The sequence below is a fragment of the Nuphar pumila genome, chromosome 17 (genome assembly GCF_984573655.1).
Source record: "Nuphar pumila chromosome 17, dmNupPumi1.hap1.1, whole genome shotgun sequence".
Classification (NCBI taxonomy): Eukaryota; Viridiplantae; Streptophyta; class Magnoliopsida; order Nymphaeales; family Nymphaeaceae; genus Nuphar; species Nuphar pumila.
The window spans coordinates 6950524-6970013 of NC_143265.1; the positions used below are offsets into that span (position 1 = coordinate 6950524).

Here is a 19490-nt window from a genome sequence, read left to right on the forward strand (position 1 = left end):
TATATTTATCATTGTTATGAATCCCATGCATCCGCCTCATGTTCCCATCCTATGAGATCACAATTTGTTGGTGCAAGTGGATTCCTTTCAAAAATTGGCAGTAACAACAGTCTCAAAATGGAGACACTGCCCACAAGGGCTCTGCTCATCTGGTAGGAGCAACTTGTGAATGTCACAAGTTGACAGGACGCCACAAGTTAAACACCCACGGGTGGCAACCCTTGCTCAAGGTCGAAGCTGGGTGTACTCCCCGGTGGGCAAGCCACAAGGGAGACCTCAAGAGTTTTACCAACAGGAGGCCAGCCAATGTGGGATCGGTGATTGGAGGGTTTTTCCTTGGATTATCCAAAAAAAATGGCGACACTGCTCATGCATAAGACTCCTTAAACCATAACCTCCTCATTTCTTGAAGTTTTAACTTTGAATCTCCAACAAAAAAATATATCTGAAAGAAGGTGAACAAATAAATAAATAAAACAAAAAAATATAGAAATATACAACTTAACGTGTTATTCCAGAAATGTATGCACTTATTGCAAGAACAGCAGCACCAGAGGAAATGAGGAATAAATGGATCGTGCACCATCAGCTTATACCCAATACCATTTTGTTGTAGTATCATCATTTTCTTTAACGAATAGACCATGATAGGATGGTACATTGTCATCGGAGAGAAACAATAAGGATAGAGTACAGAGAGCAGCTGACTGCTCGGTTATGCTAGCAAGACAAGATTAAGAAGAAGACATGGTTGGTATTGCTTCCTCACCAAAAATCATGACAAGAGCAAACCCCATTCTCAAAATGGTGAAAGCGCATATTGTCCCTCACAACAATAGTTCTATTCACAATCAAGGAGGCTTTCCGCATGAAAGAGTGGCAATCCTCGCACACGCGGAGGTTCTTCACAATGTGAATGGTTGCACCAGGGCTCGAAATAAGAAGACCAAAAGCAAGAGCCAGCCTCTCACTGTGCCTCCTTAGAATGCTCTCCTTCTCATCATCACTCACATCATAAACAATAGAATTCAGAGCAGGGACGTACCCCACCACCTTCAATTTCTCATACAGCTCATCCAGCAATGCGTAGATCTCCCCGGAAAGAGGGTGTGAACTGTCCCCAGCAAAGAACTCATGCACCATACCATCCTTTGCTTCAATCCAGCTGCAACCAGGATTCTTTCTCAGTCCTTTGCTTCTGATCATTTTCCTTACTGAGGAGACATCATCCCACCTTCCCGCAGCACCATATATATTGGAGAGCAGAATGTGGTTACCGATACCATCTGGCTCAAGCTCAAAAAGATGGCTTGCTGCAATCTCTGCAAGACGAACATTACTGTGAATCCTGCAAGCTCCAAGCAATGCACCCCATACACCCCCATGAGGTTCGACTGGCATAGTTTTTATCATCTCATAAGCTTCCTCCAATTGCCCAGCACGGCCCAAGAGATCCACCATACAAGCATAATGATCAGCCGAAGGCAGAATGCCATATTCATCACGCATACTAGTGAAACAGCGGCGCCCTTCGTCGACCATCCCAGTGTGACTACAAGCAGTTAAAACGCCAATGAATGTCACCGAGTTGGGTTTGATATCAGTTCCCTTCATAGAGGAGAAGATCTCAAGGGCCAATTTCCCTTGCCCATGCATCGCAAGCCCAACGATCATCGCACTGAACGAGTAAACGTTCCTCTCAGGCATCTTCTCAAACATTCGGTACGCGTCTTGGACGCTCCCACATTTCGCATACATGTCGATCAGCGCTGAACCCACGACAACCTTCACATCGAGCCCACGCTCCTCCGCCACACGGTGCACCCACCGCGCATAAGAAGCCGCACCTAGTTGAGCGCATGCGGAGATCACGCCCACCAGCGTCACCTCATCAGTAGGGACACCGGCAGCGCACATTCTATCAAACAGTTGGAGGGCCTCTTTCGGCTTCGCGTTCTGAGCGTAGCTACAGATCATGGCGGTCCACGCGACCATATCCTTGTGCGGAGACCCATCAAACAACCGCCGCGCGGCCTCCATATCACCAGACCTCGCGTACGCCAGGATCAGCGATGTCCACGACAAAACATCTCTCTCAGGCATTTCGTCGAACACTTTTCGGGCTTCGTCCAAACATCTGAATCTCACGTAAGTATCGATAAGGGTGTTCTGCACGTAGAGATCAGAATCCATCGCAAGCATCACGGTGTGGGCTTGGACCCCACGAGCTGCATCTAGGGAGGACATGGCGGAGCACGCCTTGAGAAGGGAGGAGAAGGTGAAGGTGATGAGGCAGGAGCCTGTCCTCCTCATGGAAGCGTAGAGGCGGAGGGCCTCGGAGAAGGGGCCATTGAGGGAATAGCCCCTGATGAGGGCGGTCCACAGGAAGGCGTTGGGGGTGCGGACCTGGTGGAAGAGGCGCCGGGGGTACTCCATATTGGTGCACAGCTTGGTGTAGTTGCGCAGCAGCTTCGTGACGACGTAGTTGCTCTGGTCGAGGCCGTTCTTGACGAGGCGGGTGTGCACGCGCTTGAGCTGGCGCGGAGAGGTGCACCGGTCGAGGAGAGACACCAGCGCTTCTTCTTCTTCTTCCGCCGCGGCGGTGCTGTTTCTGATGCACTGTTCTGAATGTAGAGGTGCAAACGAGAGATGAATATCATTGTTAGTTCTGGTGCTTCTGCTGATACTGTGACTCGGGCTGTTTGGCTCTTCGCGGGCAGAGCCTAGGAGGTGGTGGCAAGAAGCGGTGAGGTTGTTGTTGTTGTTGCGAGCTACGTGAAGAAGACGTCTGAACCAAGCGAGAGGGCGGAAGGTGCCGCTGCGAATGGAAGATGCGAGGTGGGGATCACACCAACAGTGGGCGGCGCACAGGCAGCGGCGACGCATTCATCCACCGCACTGCAGCACTGGAGGCCGAGAGAGAGAGAGAGAGAGAGGAGGGTTGCTTGCGCCCACCGCCCTCTACTAACAAGCAGATGCAGAATGCGGAAGTCGAAGTGTAAATATTACTTCACAAAGACACGTGGACATGAAGACTCGTGATGCGCGTTCGTGGACATGAGAAACTCTATATGGTGGAGGTTCTAACATTAAGCAGGTAGCTTGGTGATTCACTCTCTTAAAATTTCTTTAATGATCCTGCCAAGTTCTTAACCACTATTATCCTGAGCATGATGCCCAGCCTGTCAAACAAGAAAGAAAACAGATTATTTACCTATATGTCATCCACATTGCATGAAGTCGATCCTAAGGGGTTGCGGCCTCGGGTTTGTGGATAGGGAGCTTCCTCCTTATCCCAGTTTGAGTCCCCATGTGGACACCTCTTTCTGCAAGGCAAAGCAGGAGGCAGGAGGCTCTTTGGGACCGGGACCATAGGTACAGCAGGCTAAGACCAGTACAACCAGGTCTTTGATCCCGAACACAGTTTCTCTCTCTCTCTCTATATATATATATATATATGAGAAATGTTACAATGCACAACCGTTTGTGCATCCTCGTAACATGCACAATTGGTTTTGAGACATTTTATGCTCCTAAAAATGGTTTAATATAATTCTTTTGTTGGATTTTTTTGTCATTTGAAAATATTTTTAAGACCCAAAAACTAATGACAAGTTTACCCTTCCTTCAAGATGTCTGCCTTTTCCCTGACCTCTCTCCAAAACCTCTGCTCTTTCTCTAACTTCTCTCCCCTTCATTCAATGGTTGCCCACCCATGATTATATACCTACCAGAAAATCGCCGAAACATGATCCGGTGTAATACCTTCTACCATCCGACTTGGTTCAGCAGTTCCTCTCTGTAGCAAATGATTTACTGCAAAGAATGTGCTTTTGTGTGGAATGTTTTGAAATTGCCCCTGAAACTTCGATCAAAATCAAAGTGACTCGCCATTTCAAAAACCAACAACAATGTAGCAGATGTGAATGCGATAATAGATTAGGTATCCATCCAATACACGTAGAGTTCCCTATTTTCTAAGTTTTAACCACCAAGCAAGCTCTTACACGTAGACCATAGATTGGTTTTGAAGCATGACAAAGTCCAACCATGTGCTCCAATCTAGCCTATCTAATCCACTTGTAGGCACTTTTCTTTCAGGGTCCCAGGAACAAAAAGAAATGGCATGTTGAACTGATAGGTGCTATATGATTAATTCAAGACAGTATTTTGCAACCCAATTGATTTTATGCAAATTCTTGATTGCAACCAGCAATTTCTATTCCATACTTTGGAACCGACTGCTCTTGAACTATGAAACACTGAGACAAAGAGCCTTTTGAGTTTCTGCAAGTTCTTGGTTGCAAGTTACAGTTCAATTCAGTACTTTGGAACCTATTGTTCTTGAATTATGACACAGTGGAGCAGAAAATCTTGAGTTTATTGAAGTTACTTATCCATTTGATTATGATAATTGTCCAAGCATCAATGAGTAACATGGTTACATATATACATCCAAAGCCAAGCAATCGTGTCTGTTTTTAATTCACTCATTCACATTCCTGAAATGTAAAACATTGTTGCATTTAAAATGGCCAACTAGAATATGCATTTGTATGCTTATTTAGTTCACGTTGTGCTTATATTTTTCTCCAACTTCTGCATAAATTTAATAAGAATGTGATCTAAAAGATTGAAACACACACACATATATGTATGTATGTATATGGTTAGGTGTTTCTATCGTCACACTCACACCAGTCACATTGTTGCTGGTTTTTTAAATGGAGAGTCACTCTGATTTGATCGAAGTTCCAGGGGCAACTTCAAAACATTCCTCACAAAAGCACATCATTTGCAGTAAATCATTTGCTGCAAAGGAGCTGTTGAACCAGGTCACACGGTAGAAGGTATGATGTCGAATCGTGTTTTGGCAATTTTCTAGTGGGTATAGAACAAAGTTGTCAGTCAGGGAAATAAGAGCGGGAAGCAAGGCACTTTCAAAATTTTAGGAAGCGAGAAGCGCGGGACGACTTAGAAGCAAACCAGAAATCGTCTCAGAAGCGACTTAGGAAGCGAACCGAAAGTGACTTAGGAAGCGAGGGGGAAGCGAAAGGAGAAGCGAGGGGGAAGCAAAAAAAGAGAAAAAAAACACAAAAAAACTGAAAAAAGGAGAAGCGAGCTTTCCCTAAATGAGAAGCGTGCTTCCCAAAAAAAAAATAGCACTTCCCAGCATGTTTTGCCCTTCCGAAATGCGCTTCAGGGAAGCGTGCTTCCCCATGCCTTTTGGCGCTTCTGGTAACTCTAGTATAGAATCATGGGTGGGCAGCCATTGAATAAAGGGGAGAGAGGTTAGGGAAAAGAAAGAGGTTTGGAGAGTGGTCAGGGAAAGAGCAGATGTCTTGAAGGAAGAGTAAATTTGTCATGTTTTAAAAATATTTTCAAGCAAATGACAAGTCCAACAAAAGAATTACAAGTAAACCATTTTGAGGGGCATATAATGTTCCAAAACCAATTGTGCATGTTATTAGGATGCACAAAGGCTTGGGAATTGTAACATTTCCCTATATATATATATATATATATATATATATATATAGAGAGAGAGAGAGAGAGAGAGAGAGAGAGAGAAGGTGGTAGCTACTAACCACTTTTCTAGCTAACCGGGCTTTCAAAGGGGTTTTTCATTTTTTCCTTAAATCTACCCATACAGATGTGTTCTACATATTTGATTTTATAGGAACCGACTCTTGGATCATCCGATTCTGATACGCAAGTAGGTTTTTATATGGTTTAAAAAATCGATGGTCTAAGATTTTTCTAAATATTCAAGCCTTAAAAAATCATGTTTTTTTTATCGAAAAAACATGATCCAAGTACCATTTTCTAGTAAATCGGCCATGCCGAACACATCTTTACAGTCAGATTTAAGTAAAACATGGGAAAACCCCTTCGAAAGCCCGGTTAGCTTGGCAGTTGATAGAAAAGTGGTTAGCATCAACCATCTCTCTCTCTCTCTCTCTCTCTCTATATATATATATATATATATAGATAGATAGGGAAACTGGAATATATTTACCAACCACATATGTTTACTGGTATGAATCAAGATTTTTATAGTTTTTTTTGCAAATCTAACCATGCAGATGCATTCGAAGTGGTCTATTTGCTAGGAATCGACTATTGGATCATCGTAATTGGATCAAGAAATGCGATTTTTTATGCTTTAATATTTATAAAAATTCTAAGTCGTTGATTTTCAACCCTGAAAAGATCCTTCTTATACATCGTAATTGGATGATTCAAGAGTCTATTTCTATAAAACCAAGCGTGTGAAATTAAAAAAAAAAAGTAAAAAAACTTATAAAAATCTTGGTTCATATCAGTAAACATATTTGGTTGGTATATATATGTATATATATATATATACACACACCAATGCATGAAGTCATGTATTTACTAGTTTTGCCAAATATGGAAGTGCACTAAAGTAGAGCTATAAACTCAAAAGGAAGGAAAACCCATATCAAGTGAGAACATTACAACCGGAAGTTCCATCAGTCTGTGCTTTGAATATTTGCAGAAGTCCTCGATGCCCTCATAACTCAATCATTGATCTCTAAGTTCCCAGCATATGGTTGTATCGATTCCCCAAGTCTGACCGCATAAGATCTCCTTGGTGTCTTGGACATATTTCTGCCCGAGTTGGCAAAGGAAGTTTGATATCAGCTGGCTTTGACATACAGTATACAAAGTCATCGATGTGAAGGCACACGGAAGCAAAAGCTTGGTTCTTCCACATTCTCTAACATAAAAACACTTATGTACAATGTAATAATATGTTAACCGCTTTTACTTTAGGAGATAGAATGTACAAAGCAGTATTAAGTTGTTTCTGTCCATCCATGCATATCTTTAAAACCTGGTAAGTTGAATGATGACTAGTCTGAGTCAACTGAGCAATCTCTCTCTCTCTCTCTCTCTCTCTCTCTCTCTCTCTCTCTCTCTCTCTCTCTCTCTCTCTCTCGCTCTCCACACAACCACCCCCCCCCCCCCCCCCCCCCGCCCAACCCAACAAAAAAGAAAAATAAAAAACACTGTCAACCCAGTTGGTTCCCTGAGTTTGCATTTTCAATTTTTTAGGTTTTAACCACATGATTAACACCATAGAGATGGAGCTTTATTTGTTCTATCTGCAAATGAATCCATCCAATAAAACTTCCTATTTTGTCTTTTTATAAAAATGTACCATCCAAAACCGAAATCCAAAATGTAGCAATAGTACGTGTGATAAAATTAAAATCCATATCATCCCTATAAACATAAAAAAACTGAGAGAGAGAGAGAGAGATGAACCATATATTTACTTATTTATTTCAGTTTGTAGATGTCACATTGCAAGGAACTTGGACCAGTTCTATGCAATAAAAATATTGCATGAATGCTATTGTATCCAGAAGTTCAGATGTTGGTGAATTATATCAACCCATTAGTTGGGCCTTAGCATGAAAACAAATACTGTACTGAATCATTTTTGCTAATTTTCTATTCATGGATGTTTGGCTGAGTAGCTGAATTTACACTTTTTCATCTAATAGACAAATTTTCCAAATTAAATAAAATTGTTCCCCTTAGGCTAGGCTCGAACACCATTGGGAGATCAAAAGCCTTTTCTTAAAGATATATTCAAGGTTATTCTCACCATCAAAGAATTGCAACTAGCTGCCTACGTTTGTCTTGCAAATTTTGCATACCATCATAGCACCAGCACAAGATCATGAAGAATTTACAAAAAGTTTGGAGTTAAGACACAAGTACTAGACAGATTTGTGACAAGGATATGACAACTTTTTTATGTAAGCAGGACATAAGGGCTATTGATATTTTCAAATATTCATAGTGTGAATATATATATATAATTAAAACAAGTTGAGTGCATTAAACTCCAAATTTCCTATTAGACTCATAAAATCGTTTTGTGACATCATAAAACAGAAAAGTTGTACCTTGTTTTTACATTAACAAGCCAAAGTAAAGTAGCAATTAGCAACAAGATCAACCAACAAAAGAAAAAAGAGAGATGAAAGAGAATGAACATGGAAATGATATTGACCACGTTCAACACATGTTCTGCCATATCTATAAGTTGATGTGCCATCGGTCATGTGGGTATTGGTGTTGGGTTTGTAATGACATTGGTATACATGGATAAGCTAGGTATCCATGTGTGATATATGCTCGCATCAGTGCATGTGCATGTGTGCATGAGTGAGAAAGGGAAATGGAGATTGCAGGGAGGCAGCCAGAGAAGCCATAACCATGAAAACATTGAAAAATACTGCAAGCAATGTGGAAAATTTGTGCAAAGGTTGAAATGACACAAAGAAACTATCCATTCGGAATATGCATTGATTCAACTCTTCCAAAGGATAAAATTATTAGACCAAAACTAAACATTGATAACCACAGACTCTTTATTATGCATGTGCTAGTCCATATTTAGAGAATACTAAAATGAAAAGATATAATATGAATGCCAACAACAAAATCAGGAGCCAATCTTGGTGACTACCTTCAATTCTTTCTTCATAGCCTTACTGATGGATGTTACTAAAGCAAAGCCAGAAGAACCAGATGTCAAGTAAGGCCGTCTATAAACCATAGCGTCCTCCTCTTTCATCATATAAGGTCCAGAGCTGGTTAAAGCTTTATCATTTGCTCTCAAAGGATCCTGAAAATACAGAATGAAAGCAACATTCAGAATATGCATCGATTCAACTCTTTCAAACTACAGACAGCCACCCATGTTGATGAATAGAAGTGATAACTCTAACCTGAGCAAAAACATCACCAAAAAAATGCTGAAGACTGACAAGGTCGGTGGCAGTATAGTGTGCTTGTCTATCAGCTGCAAAGGAATTAAACCTTTTAGCTTTGGCCCTTATTGGTTGAACTTATGTTATCATATTCATAAAGTATGAAAGTATCATACAAAAGAAAAACATCGAGACTTTTTTTTTCAGTAAATGTCATGCACCAATTAAATTGATACAAGAAACCTTCATAGAGTTGAGTTACTTGTACAGATTTCACATAATTTCCAACATAAACCTGTTAATTTATCTTATATCTTTTTGTGTAGCACTTACTGGGGGGGTAACAAGAATAAGCTTTTTCAACTTTTCTTGATGAACATTAGCATATTTGACAACAACTGGGGCAAAGTAACCCTGCAGATTCCACACATCCAAGTTATTTACCCATAATTTTTTGACATTTTTCATGGTCATTAAGAAAAATGTAAGCAAAATATACCTGAACAACAAGAGAATAATTATCTAAGGCTAATGAAGTAAGAAGGAAATCCAATGTTGAGACATATTCTGCCAACAAAGAGCAACATCATGACCACAAAGAATATGCAAAAATAATTCTACGGAGGTCAAATGAAAACTTCCATTTTCTTTTCCAGGCAAAGGGACCAACTTACCATCCAAGGTGTAGTCAAGACTCAAAACCATATCTTGGCTGAGGCTTGTCAGAAAATCCAAAACCTATAAACAGTATATATTGCCTTACCATGTGAAGCACAATCATACAAAATCACCAGTCATTAAGGAGTATGTGATGACAATGAAAGGCTAAATCAGATGCAAGATAACAATAGGGGTCAAGAAAAACAATGCAATATCTGAAATGTATTACCTTAGTTCAAATAGTAGTCTAAGATCCATATTGAATTTAGTGAGAACAAAATGACACTAAAAAATGGAGTGCTAAGCTTCTTGTTTTGCAGCCAATTAGAACCCTTGAAAGCCAATTAAAGATGCCTCTTAGAAATCATATTGCAAAAAACAAGAGACACCATTCACTTTAAAAAATCCTCTTGGAAGTATGCACGCACTTTAGTTCAGTATTGATAGAATCCTTATCAATATTATTGTTAACAGCATTTTGGAGAGCAAAAAACAATAATAATAAATAATTCATCACATTTCTATGTTTGACAACATCGAGCAGACATGAATACACCAGGGTATGTTGGTTCATAGTTTTGCATGTGTGCACCTTGTGCTAGATCATATCTACTGGATCTTTTCTACCATAAAATTTTGTGTGGGTGGAAAAATCTACTAGACATCAACATCCTTAAACACCGTAGAATCAAGTTGACTAGAAGCCCCCACATGACACTACCAAAGCTTGAAAAAATCAAGAGATAAGGACGGAATAAGAAACATGGGGATTACCTCTTCTTCGTTTGGCTGCAATATAAAGGAAGCACAAGCACACACACTAGAGTGGAGGGCAAAATCTAAATTGTCTTATTTCCTTAAGTAAAGATATACAAGAGAGTCTACCCTCCTTATTGGGATTATATTACAAGAAAACATTATAAAGACTGAAATACCCCTAAGAAAGATAAGAACAAGAAAGAAACAATAAAAAGACACATCAAATATCAAAATACCAGCTATGCCCTTAAGACACAACCTACACACTATTTTCACACCTCTGATACTCCTCTAAAACCTTTCCTTGAGTAAGATTAGATAGATAAGTATTCTATGACTCCATTCCTTAAAGAAAAACAGATATTCCACACTAGTACAATTCTATGGAAATAACAGGAACAGTGAAAGAGATAAAACAACTCCCAAGTGTCACCTCCATTATCAAAATGAGAATGCTACCGGCAAAACTATTAATGCAGAAGCTCCAGTATCCAGGCTTAAGTGCATCATTTAACTCAAAATTTGCAAGTCTTAGAAACATATGATCCTGCAACCTCGCACATTTTTGAGGTGAACCAACAATGAATCCATCTTTTTAGGGAACGAGAGGTAGACTTGTTCAAATTTAGGTATAAAAAATCATTAAGTAGGTGCTTTGTTGAAATCAGTTCTGAAGTCTATTACATGTAACTCAAGAATTTTATTTTCACCTTCAGCACCTATATCACACAATATGAGAAAATGAAATTCCAAACTAATACCTAAGAATGCCCTTTCCTCATTTTGCATATAATAGGGATTCCATTTCTCACATAATCCACGACATTCAATCTTTGTTTCGATCACATGAGCTTTTAAATAAACAAACTGAACACGCTATAAAGCAACTCTACTTAGATACACTTTTCCCAGACTGTATTTACTTGCAACCTGTCTCAGCAAAGTCCATCTACATATGACCGGACAATGGGGTCTGGGATAACTTCCCCCAAACCACCCAAATCCCCAGCCAGGTCCTGATTCTTCTAAGTATGCAATATGGTTCATGCATCTATGATGCATTATATAGTCCTGGTTGTGAGGGTGAATGAGGAGCTCACCAAGCCAGTCAAAAGCTATAGCACGATAGTCTTCCGATAGCACTGGAAGAACTTTCCTGTATGAGTACAACTGTTCCAAAATAAAAAGGAAAGAGTTTTAGTCATATATCTTTGCTCACTACCAAGCATCAAACTAAAGAATTTCTCAGATAAAACAAAGAAAACAGGAAAAAAATAAATGGCAAAACAATGTAGGAAATTGAAACATCTAAGAATCATAACAAGGATATTATCACTCGTCCTAAAGTTGCATTCTGAGATCAATTTTATGCATATAATCAAAAGAATAATGCGATAATCATCTCTAAAGAAAAACAGAAAATAAATTGTAGCGTCAACAAATTGATCATTTGTTAATCACCAGATAAGAGCCAATGTCATTATGCATGGTCAACTATTTTTAGCAATCTAGACAAGCTTAAGGAGCATCAGCTATTGTTGCCCCATCAATGAGGATATTGAATGGCATAATATCAACAGGTTAGGGTCCATAGACAACATAATCTATTTCTCACATTCTTCCTATGACTTTTCTTGCTACTATACATCAGTTGAAGGAAATTTTCCCAATGAATATTGATTTGTTACTCACTATCTTCCTTTCTTGAACCACTCGTCAGATTTGCTAGGTGCATCTGAGTATTTCCATGCTCCAGAATAAGAATAGAGTGGTACAACATGCAATAAGAATGCAACAACAATAAAATAAAAAACACACGCACACACAAATGAAAGAAGAAATCGGTACCTCCACTAAAAGAGAAACCATCTCCAATGGAAACAGGAACATCTAACAAGTAATCCTTTGAGAAACACAAAAAAAAGGCCACAAGTTAGCTAAAAGAGAGTGAATGAGGAACTGTTCTGTATGAGTACATCCTCGATCACCTATATCCTGTATGAGTACAACTGTTCCGTTGTGAGGGTGAATGAGGAACTTTCCTATATAATGCAAAATACTCATATTGGAGTCAAATTAGGTCAAATAAACGAGTAAATTTTTCTCCACCACTTCAGTCAGATAACATATTCTGCTAAAAGAGAATTCATCTCCAACGGAAAGGAGCATCTAACAAATAATCCTTTCAGGAAACTAGAACCAGTAAAGGACTACCATCGAAAATTTTTGAAGTTTATGAGAACTACTCAACTTGGAGCTAAATTAGGTCAGACAAAGTCGTAACTGTTCCTCACCATTTAGTCAGATTACTTGCTAATGAGCTAGAATAAATATACAGAACTGCTTCTTATTCATGATCTTTTTGTGTATTGTTCATCTATAAAAAAAACTAGTTCAAATCCACAAATTTATTCTTCAACATTCGCAGCACCCTTCAAAAATTTCTCTTGCATCACGTCTATGACAAGACTAGGAGATTAAAACACACATTCCATGATTTCTTCTCATATTACTAATACATAAGCTAAACTAGGACAAATCAAGTCAAGCATTTTCCGCTATTTTCATTTGAATTACCCTTTATAGGAACTAAGAAAGTTCAGAATCCTATTCTTAGGGATTTTCGGGCGTAAATACCACACGATAAAAATTAAAAAAAAAATATATTCTAGGTGAATATGATTCATAATTATAAACCAGGAACAAATCAAATACCAACATCTTCTCAGAAACACTCTCTAGATATGACGTCTGCAAAAAACAGAATCACAGAATCATGGTTTTCCTTCTAATTCCTGGTCTAACAGCCGCATTATCGGAAAGCGAAAGATTTTCACGTGATTTTACTTCAGATGACGCTCCTAGGCACCATTCAGAACCAAAATTGACGGTTTCTTTCGCGATTTCTCTGCCAAGATACTCATCAAATAAGCAATCTTACATCGAATTTTGCAATTCTTCGGAGTTCGGCAAAGAAAAATACCTCGTCGCTACCGGCCATCGCTCTGAAACCGAAGCCCGGTGGATTTCTTGCAAACGTTTTCCGAGAGGCAGCGAAATTCCGGCGATGCACCGGGATCGAGGATCGGCGACCCGTAGAATTTAGCAGCGCCGGAAAAGCGACGCTCGAGAGGAACGCCATGAGAAGCTTCAAGAAGAATCGCCTGGTCGATCTGGGAACTCTGTGGAGTTGGGGGGGGGGGATTTGTAGGGATCTCCCTGGATAACGTTTCTTTGGCTCTCGAAGATTTTCCAACGAAAAAAAATCGGGAAATTGAATCGACGACCTTCGTTTCTTTTGGTTTTGGCGGTAAATGAGCGAATCGGGAATTTGTGGTGGTTTAGCGGCTGGATATCCGGATCGGACCCGTGAGGTCCGATTATTAAATGGGTCGGGTATGGTATATGAAAATTTATTTCAAACCCAGGTCCGACTCGAGTTCCAGATCTGAAATTTTTCATTGTAAAAAAACTAAAAGTTTTATTTTACTGGATATAGACCAGGTCTGGTTTATGTAATCCTTATCGGATCCGGGTATGGTTTTTCTTATAAAAAAACCCGTCAGACCTGAATCTGGATCCCATACCTGCATCACTTAGTCTTATCCGGGTTTGGACTCGCCCATTTTAGCAGGGGTCCGACCCTTTGACGCCCTTAGCTAGGGTGGCTAGCGAGTCGAGACCGATTGGGATCCGAGACAGGATGGTGAAATGGATACTGGATATGAATGTCAAGAGATCCACTCTCTAATCGATCCAAACCCATTAAATCATTTTTGGCGTGGCATCCAGGTCCTGTTTATTAAACAAGTCAGATTCGGTTTTAGGCCTTTAAAATCTACTTTAAATTTAATTAAAAACACATTCACATGTAAAGAACAAATCCGATTGAATGTCTCACAAAAGGTGATGAGAAAAGCAAACAGAAATATGCAAATCAAAATATGTGAAGTAGGTTTTTGAAGGCATTTTAGCATTTTTTTCTCAATGCCTTACTCTGTAAGGCTCTGTTTAGGAGCATGTTACCGGATTTTAGGCTAGTAATCAACAGACTCCAATTCCTTCAAAATACCCATTTGAACTCCTCTTAAGAGTAGGTATTTACAACTAGGATTCCTGTGGGTTTCTAAATTTTCAGTGGTTCAAAATTTTTATTCCATTTACCTAAGTAGATCTTATATTCACCTATTTTACCTCAATAAACAATAGGATTTTACCTCAGTAAATCCTAAATATTTATGTTATATACACACAATATGTATGTATATATTATATATGTGTATATATATAGTATATATTATATACATAATATAAATGCATACATAATTTATATATTATATGTATATACATAATATATATGCATACATAATATATATATATACATATTTTATATATATATACACATAAATATATATACATAATATACATGTATGTATATATATATATTATAAAATATATATACATCCAAACCGAGCTTAGGCCTAATTTATAAGCCCTAGCACAACTCAAATACTATGTTATGGGTTCCAAACATGGTGAGGAATCATGAGTACTTATAAGCTTGATTCCTTAAAGGAGTTGTTTATGCTTCTAAACAAAAAAGGGAGTCCACAACTCCTCCCAAATCAATGTTCCTTGAATTTTGGTAGTTCTACTGTAAGAACCCCAACTTATACCCATGAAAAAATGGTATTTTTTTTAAACAAGTGCGAAAACAATCCCAGAGACTCAAGGCCTTTACAGTTAAATACAACCACCACCATAAGGGATCTTATACTCATCTTTCATACCAAACTAAAACCAAATCAAACTTTATTTATTCAAATGTAAAGAGTCTGAGACATAATTAATTAAAAGTAAGAAAAGCAAAAGAAAAAAGTCACACCATCCCAAGAATCTGCCCTATAGTCGTGTAGTTTTTGGGTGACTCTTCTCAAAAGCAAGTCCTTCCTACTAGGCATCTGAGGCTGCGAAAAACACAAAAAACAGGGTATCAAAATCTAAACAATATTGTGTATGAATCTCTCTAATAAAACAAACAAGCATAAAGAATACATATAAGATTCATGCAATAATTTAGAGGAATGCATTTATAACAAATTTATAATATAATTAATCATTTATATAATAGGAAACAATTGTTAAGCATGAAGAATAATTTAATAATCAATAGAGACCACAAGTTAAGCAATATAGACATTTAGCATGCAGTAGAGAAAAAACATTATGCATTCACCAATATAGCACAATTAAGGAAATAAGTAAATATGCATGATTTAATGCATAACAGAAGTATGCATAATTTCAATGCACATGTATGAACACATTATTATCTTTAGTCAAGTTTTTCTTTTCATATGCATGTTCCTATTAAATGCACATAATTTATGTTTCTCTTTTTAATTACCGTTGCCCGCGGATACACTAAACGGGTAAAATCTCTGAGGTCAAGTTAAGTTTCCAGGGTAGCTTAGTACACAATTTATATTTTATTACTGTGTTTCAAACTTAGTCAGCGACCTAAACAGACTTTAGAACATTAGACCACCCATCTAATGTCACAGACAACAGGGATCACCCATCTACAAGTGTCACTTTTCTTTGTATACCAAAAAAATAGTTATGTCTATACACCACCCCCAGATAAAGTGGTAGACTCTCCCTAAAACCGTGGCCAGAAGAAGAACCTCAATATCGGGTTCGGGAACAACAATAATGCACACAAAGTTTTTGTATCCTCATGGTTTCTCCAAAACCCGCAACTCCAAAAGTCTCGTACTCCCGACGAGACATCTTAAAAAGTATATTACACTGTTTTTTTATTTTTATTAGATTATTGTTATCTCATTTCTTTAATTTGCGATCCAGCATGCAAACAAAGGCAACAACTCACATCTACCCCTACGAGAGCCATCACGAAACTCTCGCCTGTGGAAACACATAGAACAGTACAATGCAGTGTAAAATATTAATGTGATTTTTTTGATGCATTTAAAATAAATAAAATAGCAAACCATAGATCGATGTCCACCCGACCCACGATGATTCATTTCGATCATCGATGCACCATATACAAAAATCATAAGAACATGCCATATAGGAAATAAACCACATGCTTTTTTAATGCGCATTCATATATGCAAACCTTTATCATGCGTATGAAACAAAAATATTCATTAGCATGTATTTACTTAATTTATGTGCAACTATGTCAAGCACCTCATTTCATTTGCATACACAGATTCACGCCAATGCATTCTTCCTTTGAGTGTACGTGCTCATGTGAATGCATATACCCATCAAGTGTGCATATTCATGTCAATTGCATGATCTTAATAACTTTGCATATACATGTCAATGCATATTCTCATTCAATTATGCATAACCATAGCAATGTGTGTTGTGATTAAATTCTACATATACTTATTAAATGCATTTTTTTATCAAGTGTATGTACCTGCCAATACATTATTTCTTTTTAGAATAAGCATATACACACCTCAATGCCCACACACTGTTAATGAACTGTCTCACTGAAATAAACATCAATGCATACACATCACATGCAAGAAAATTTTTTGTCATACAAGACTTAATCACTAGTAGACCTGCATACCTTTTTTTTTTTTGCACCACTGAGCCTGCCCAGCTAGGCCTGGCAAACTAGGGCTGATGAGACCTAGTTACACAGGGGCAGGTCTAGCCAGACCACAAGGCTTATAGATTTTTTTTTTGAAGAATAAGATGCAGCCCTCAGGCCCAAGTCAGGCCTGTCAGAACAGACCTGATGAGGCTCGGCTGCACCTGGACTAATTTGGCAGATCATGCTAGGCCAGCTGAACATGTTCAATTGTTCTTGGCAAGCCTATTACGGCTCTGTCGGGTCCGGCCAGATCTGACCAGACAACAAAAAAAATCTCAATTTGCAATAGGGGAAATATACCTAGGATTTTTTTTTAACAGTAGTATATGAAATGTGCTTACCCTTATGCATATGCCTTCTCAATTGCATGAAACTACATATTCCATCATTCTAAATGAACATGATCCAAGGCATATATCAATTTACAATTCACGTACAAGTGTATGTGCCAATACGCAATTCAAGAACTCATATAGATTCAGATTGCTCACCATAGAATGCATGCTTAAACATAATTTATGTCTCACAAAATTACATGCGTTCAACGACAATTATAGAGACATAAGCATATTAATACTCCAAGTATTTTCATATTCACATTACACGATTTCTTTTTATGATGAATCCATGCATATGAAGCACTCTATCACATGAATACATGCATATAGTGGTCCGTAACATGTATCATCCATGGAAATCAATACCTATCAAAAGAAACCTTTACCTAAGCACATCTACTACCAATAAAAATTCTGTTTTAGCATATACAATTTTTTTTCATGAAAAAATGAAAATAATCAAGAGTACAACCATGGAGGAAGATTCATGCATCCTCCTCCATGTATTTTTGCAAAAACATAACTATAAATACTTTTTTCATAGATTTCCATCAAATTATTGCATGAAAATCCAATCTATATCAATTTCTCACTTGATTCAAGAGAGAAAACCCATATCATGAATAAAAACTTAAAAAAAATGACGGTGAAAGTTGAAAATGTGGGTAAATGGTTGGAGATGGCCCAAACTCCTCTTCTTCCACTCTTTTCCTCATTTTATCTCTCCTTTTTTTCATTCTCTTTCCCTTTTCTCTCTCTTTTTGTGGTCTTTTTATAGGCCCTATAAAGGAGGACACCCCCCCTTCTCCGGCCCATCTAAAAGGGTTGGAGAGAGAGAACTCTAAAAAATTAAAACTCTCTTATATAACTTCCAAAATTTTCAAAACTCTTCAAGTTTGACTTTTTAAAATTTTGATAAAAAAGAACTCTTAGTCTCTCAAATCCTCTTGAACTCTTCCATAGGTATTTAAAGACTCTTTCAAAAGTCCTAAACAAACCCCAAAATAAATTTTTGGAATTGCATTAAATTAGTTAATTATTAAATATTAAATTATAAATAAATTTCTAAAAGTTTCCAACAATTACCAAATTAATGTAAGAGGCTTCTTAACATAAATATACCTCAATTTAAAGGTTTTTGATGAATTTAAAGTTAGAAAAATCATTGGGCATGGATTTGGATCTAAATTTGGATCTAAGATCCAAATTGATATTCGAAATCCAAATGGGTTTTCAACTGGATCAAATATAGATTAATATGGGTCTAGGATAGGATCCAAATCCATATTATTTTGGATCAAATCCCTCAGATCCGGTCTGATCCAAGTTCAGATCCGAACCGACAAACTGCTCAATTATTGAAAAATGCAATTTTTGGCCCAACCATAGCCCCAATCGAGAAAAATAAAATATCATTGCGTTCAAAATTTCAAGACGCATCCAACGACATATTACACTAATATCAAATTCTGAATTTCACCTGAAAATAACTTGAATTTTGCTCGAATTTAAAGGTCAAAAATATATTTTTTTCTTACGTTTTAAGTGGCTCGTTTAGACCTAGGTGATGAGACTTGGGCCAAGCCCAGACTCAAAATTATCGGTTAAAAATCGAGGTTCAAACGATTTTTCATATATACTTAACCAAATTTTTGAAAAAACCTAAAAATGAAAAAGTATGAAAATATGTGATATTACATCTACCCTCCCTCACTTCTTGCAACTCCTTCCAACACAGTTTCCTAAACAAAAGGTAAATATATTCAGTGTGATCGGTTTGATAGTAATCGACAGTGTTGTGAAAAGCGTTGAGGCGTAGCGAGGGGCTCCACTAAAAATTGAGGTGAGGCATAAGCCTCGAGGTGTAAAGCGTAAGCCTCAATTTTTTTTTGAAAACTTTAAAAAAATTATAAAAAATATCTAAAAATACAAATAAATAAAGAAATGCTTTATTGATGAAATAACGACCAATAAGAAATAGAAAATCTCAAATAAGTTCTAAAAAATATGAGATTAACATATACAAGTAACTAAAAACTGATTATATAACTGGAAAATATATGAGATTACCCCTCAAAAAATAAAATTTACTAAGAAACTGATTACATAACTGAAATAACTGGAAAATATATGAGATTATTCTAAAAATATGAGATTAACATATAAAAGTAACTAAAAAAAGTGCTTACATAACTGTAAAATATATGAGATTAACCAACAAAAGATAAAATATACTAAAAAAATGACTACATAATTGGAAAATATATGAGATTAACCAACAAAAGATAAAATATACTAAAAAACTGATTACATAATTGAAAAATGTATGAGATT

General features: G+C 37.5%; 1 protein-coding gene and 1 pseudogene across 2 annotated transcripts; both read right to left on the minus strand.

Annotated features, from left to right (window-relative positions):
- Positions 1-402: 402 nt before the first annotated feature.
- LOC149811505 (Pentatricopeptide repeat (PPR) superfamily protein) lies at positions 403-6277 on the minus strand. Its single transcript, XM_089992642.1, has one exon. The coding sequence runs from the start codon at positions 2884-2886 to the stop codon at positions 766-768; it is 2121 nt and encodes a 706-aa protein (XP_089848768.1). The 5' UTR covers positions 2887-6277; the 3' UTR covers positions 403-765.
- A 105-nt stretch (positions 6278-6382) lies between these two features.
- LOC149811506 (uncharacterized) lies at positions 6383-13353 on the minus strand (annotated as a pseudogene). The gene is made up of 8 exons (XR_016428471.1): positions 13159-13353; positions 11276-11345; positions 9431-9494; positions 9256-9323; positions 9090-9170; positions 8775-8848; positions 8513-8671; positions 6383-6636 (listed from the first exon to the last, which is right to left on the minus strand). The product of XR_016428471.1 is annotated as an uncharacterized LOC149811506 (transcript).
- Between the last annotated feature and the right edge of the window lie 6137 nt (positions 13354-19490).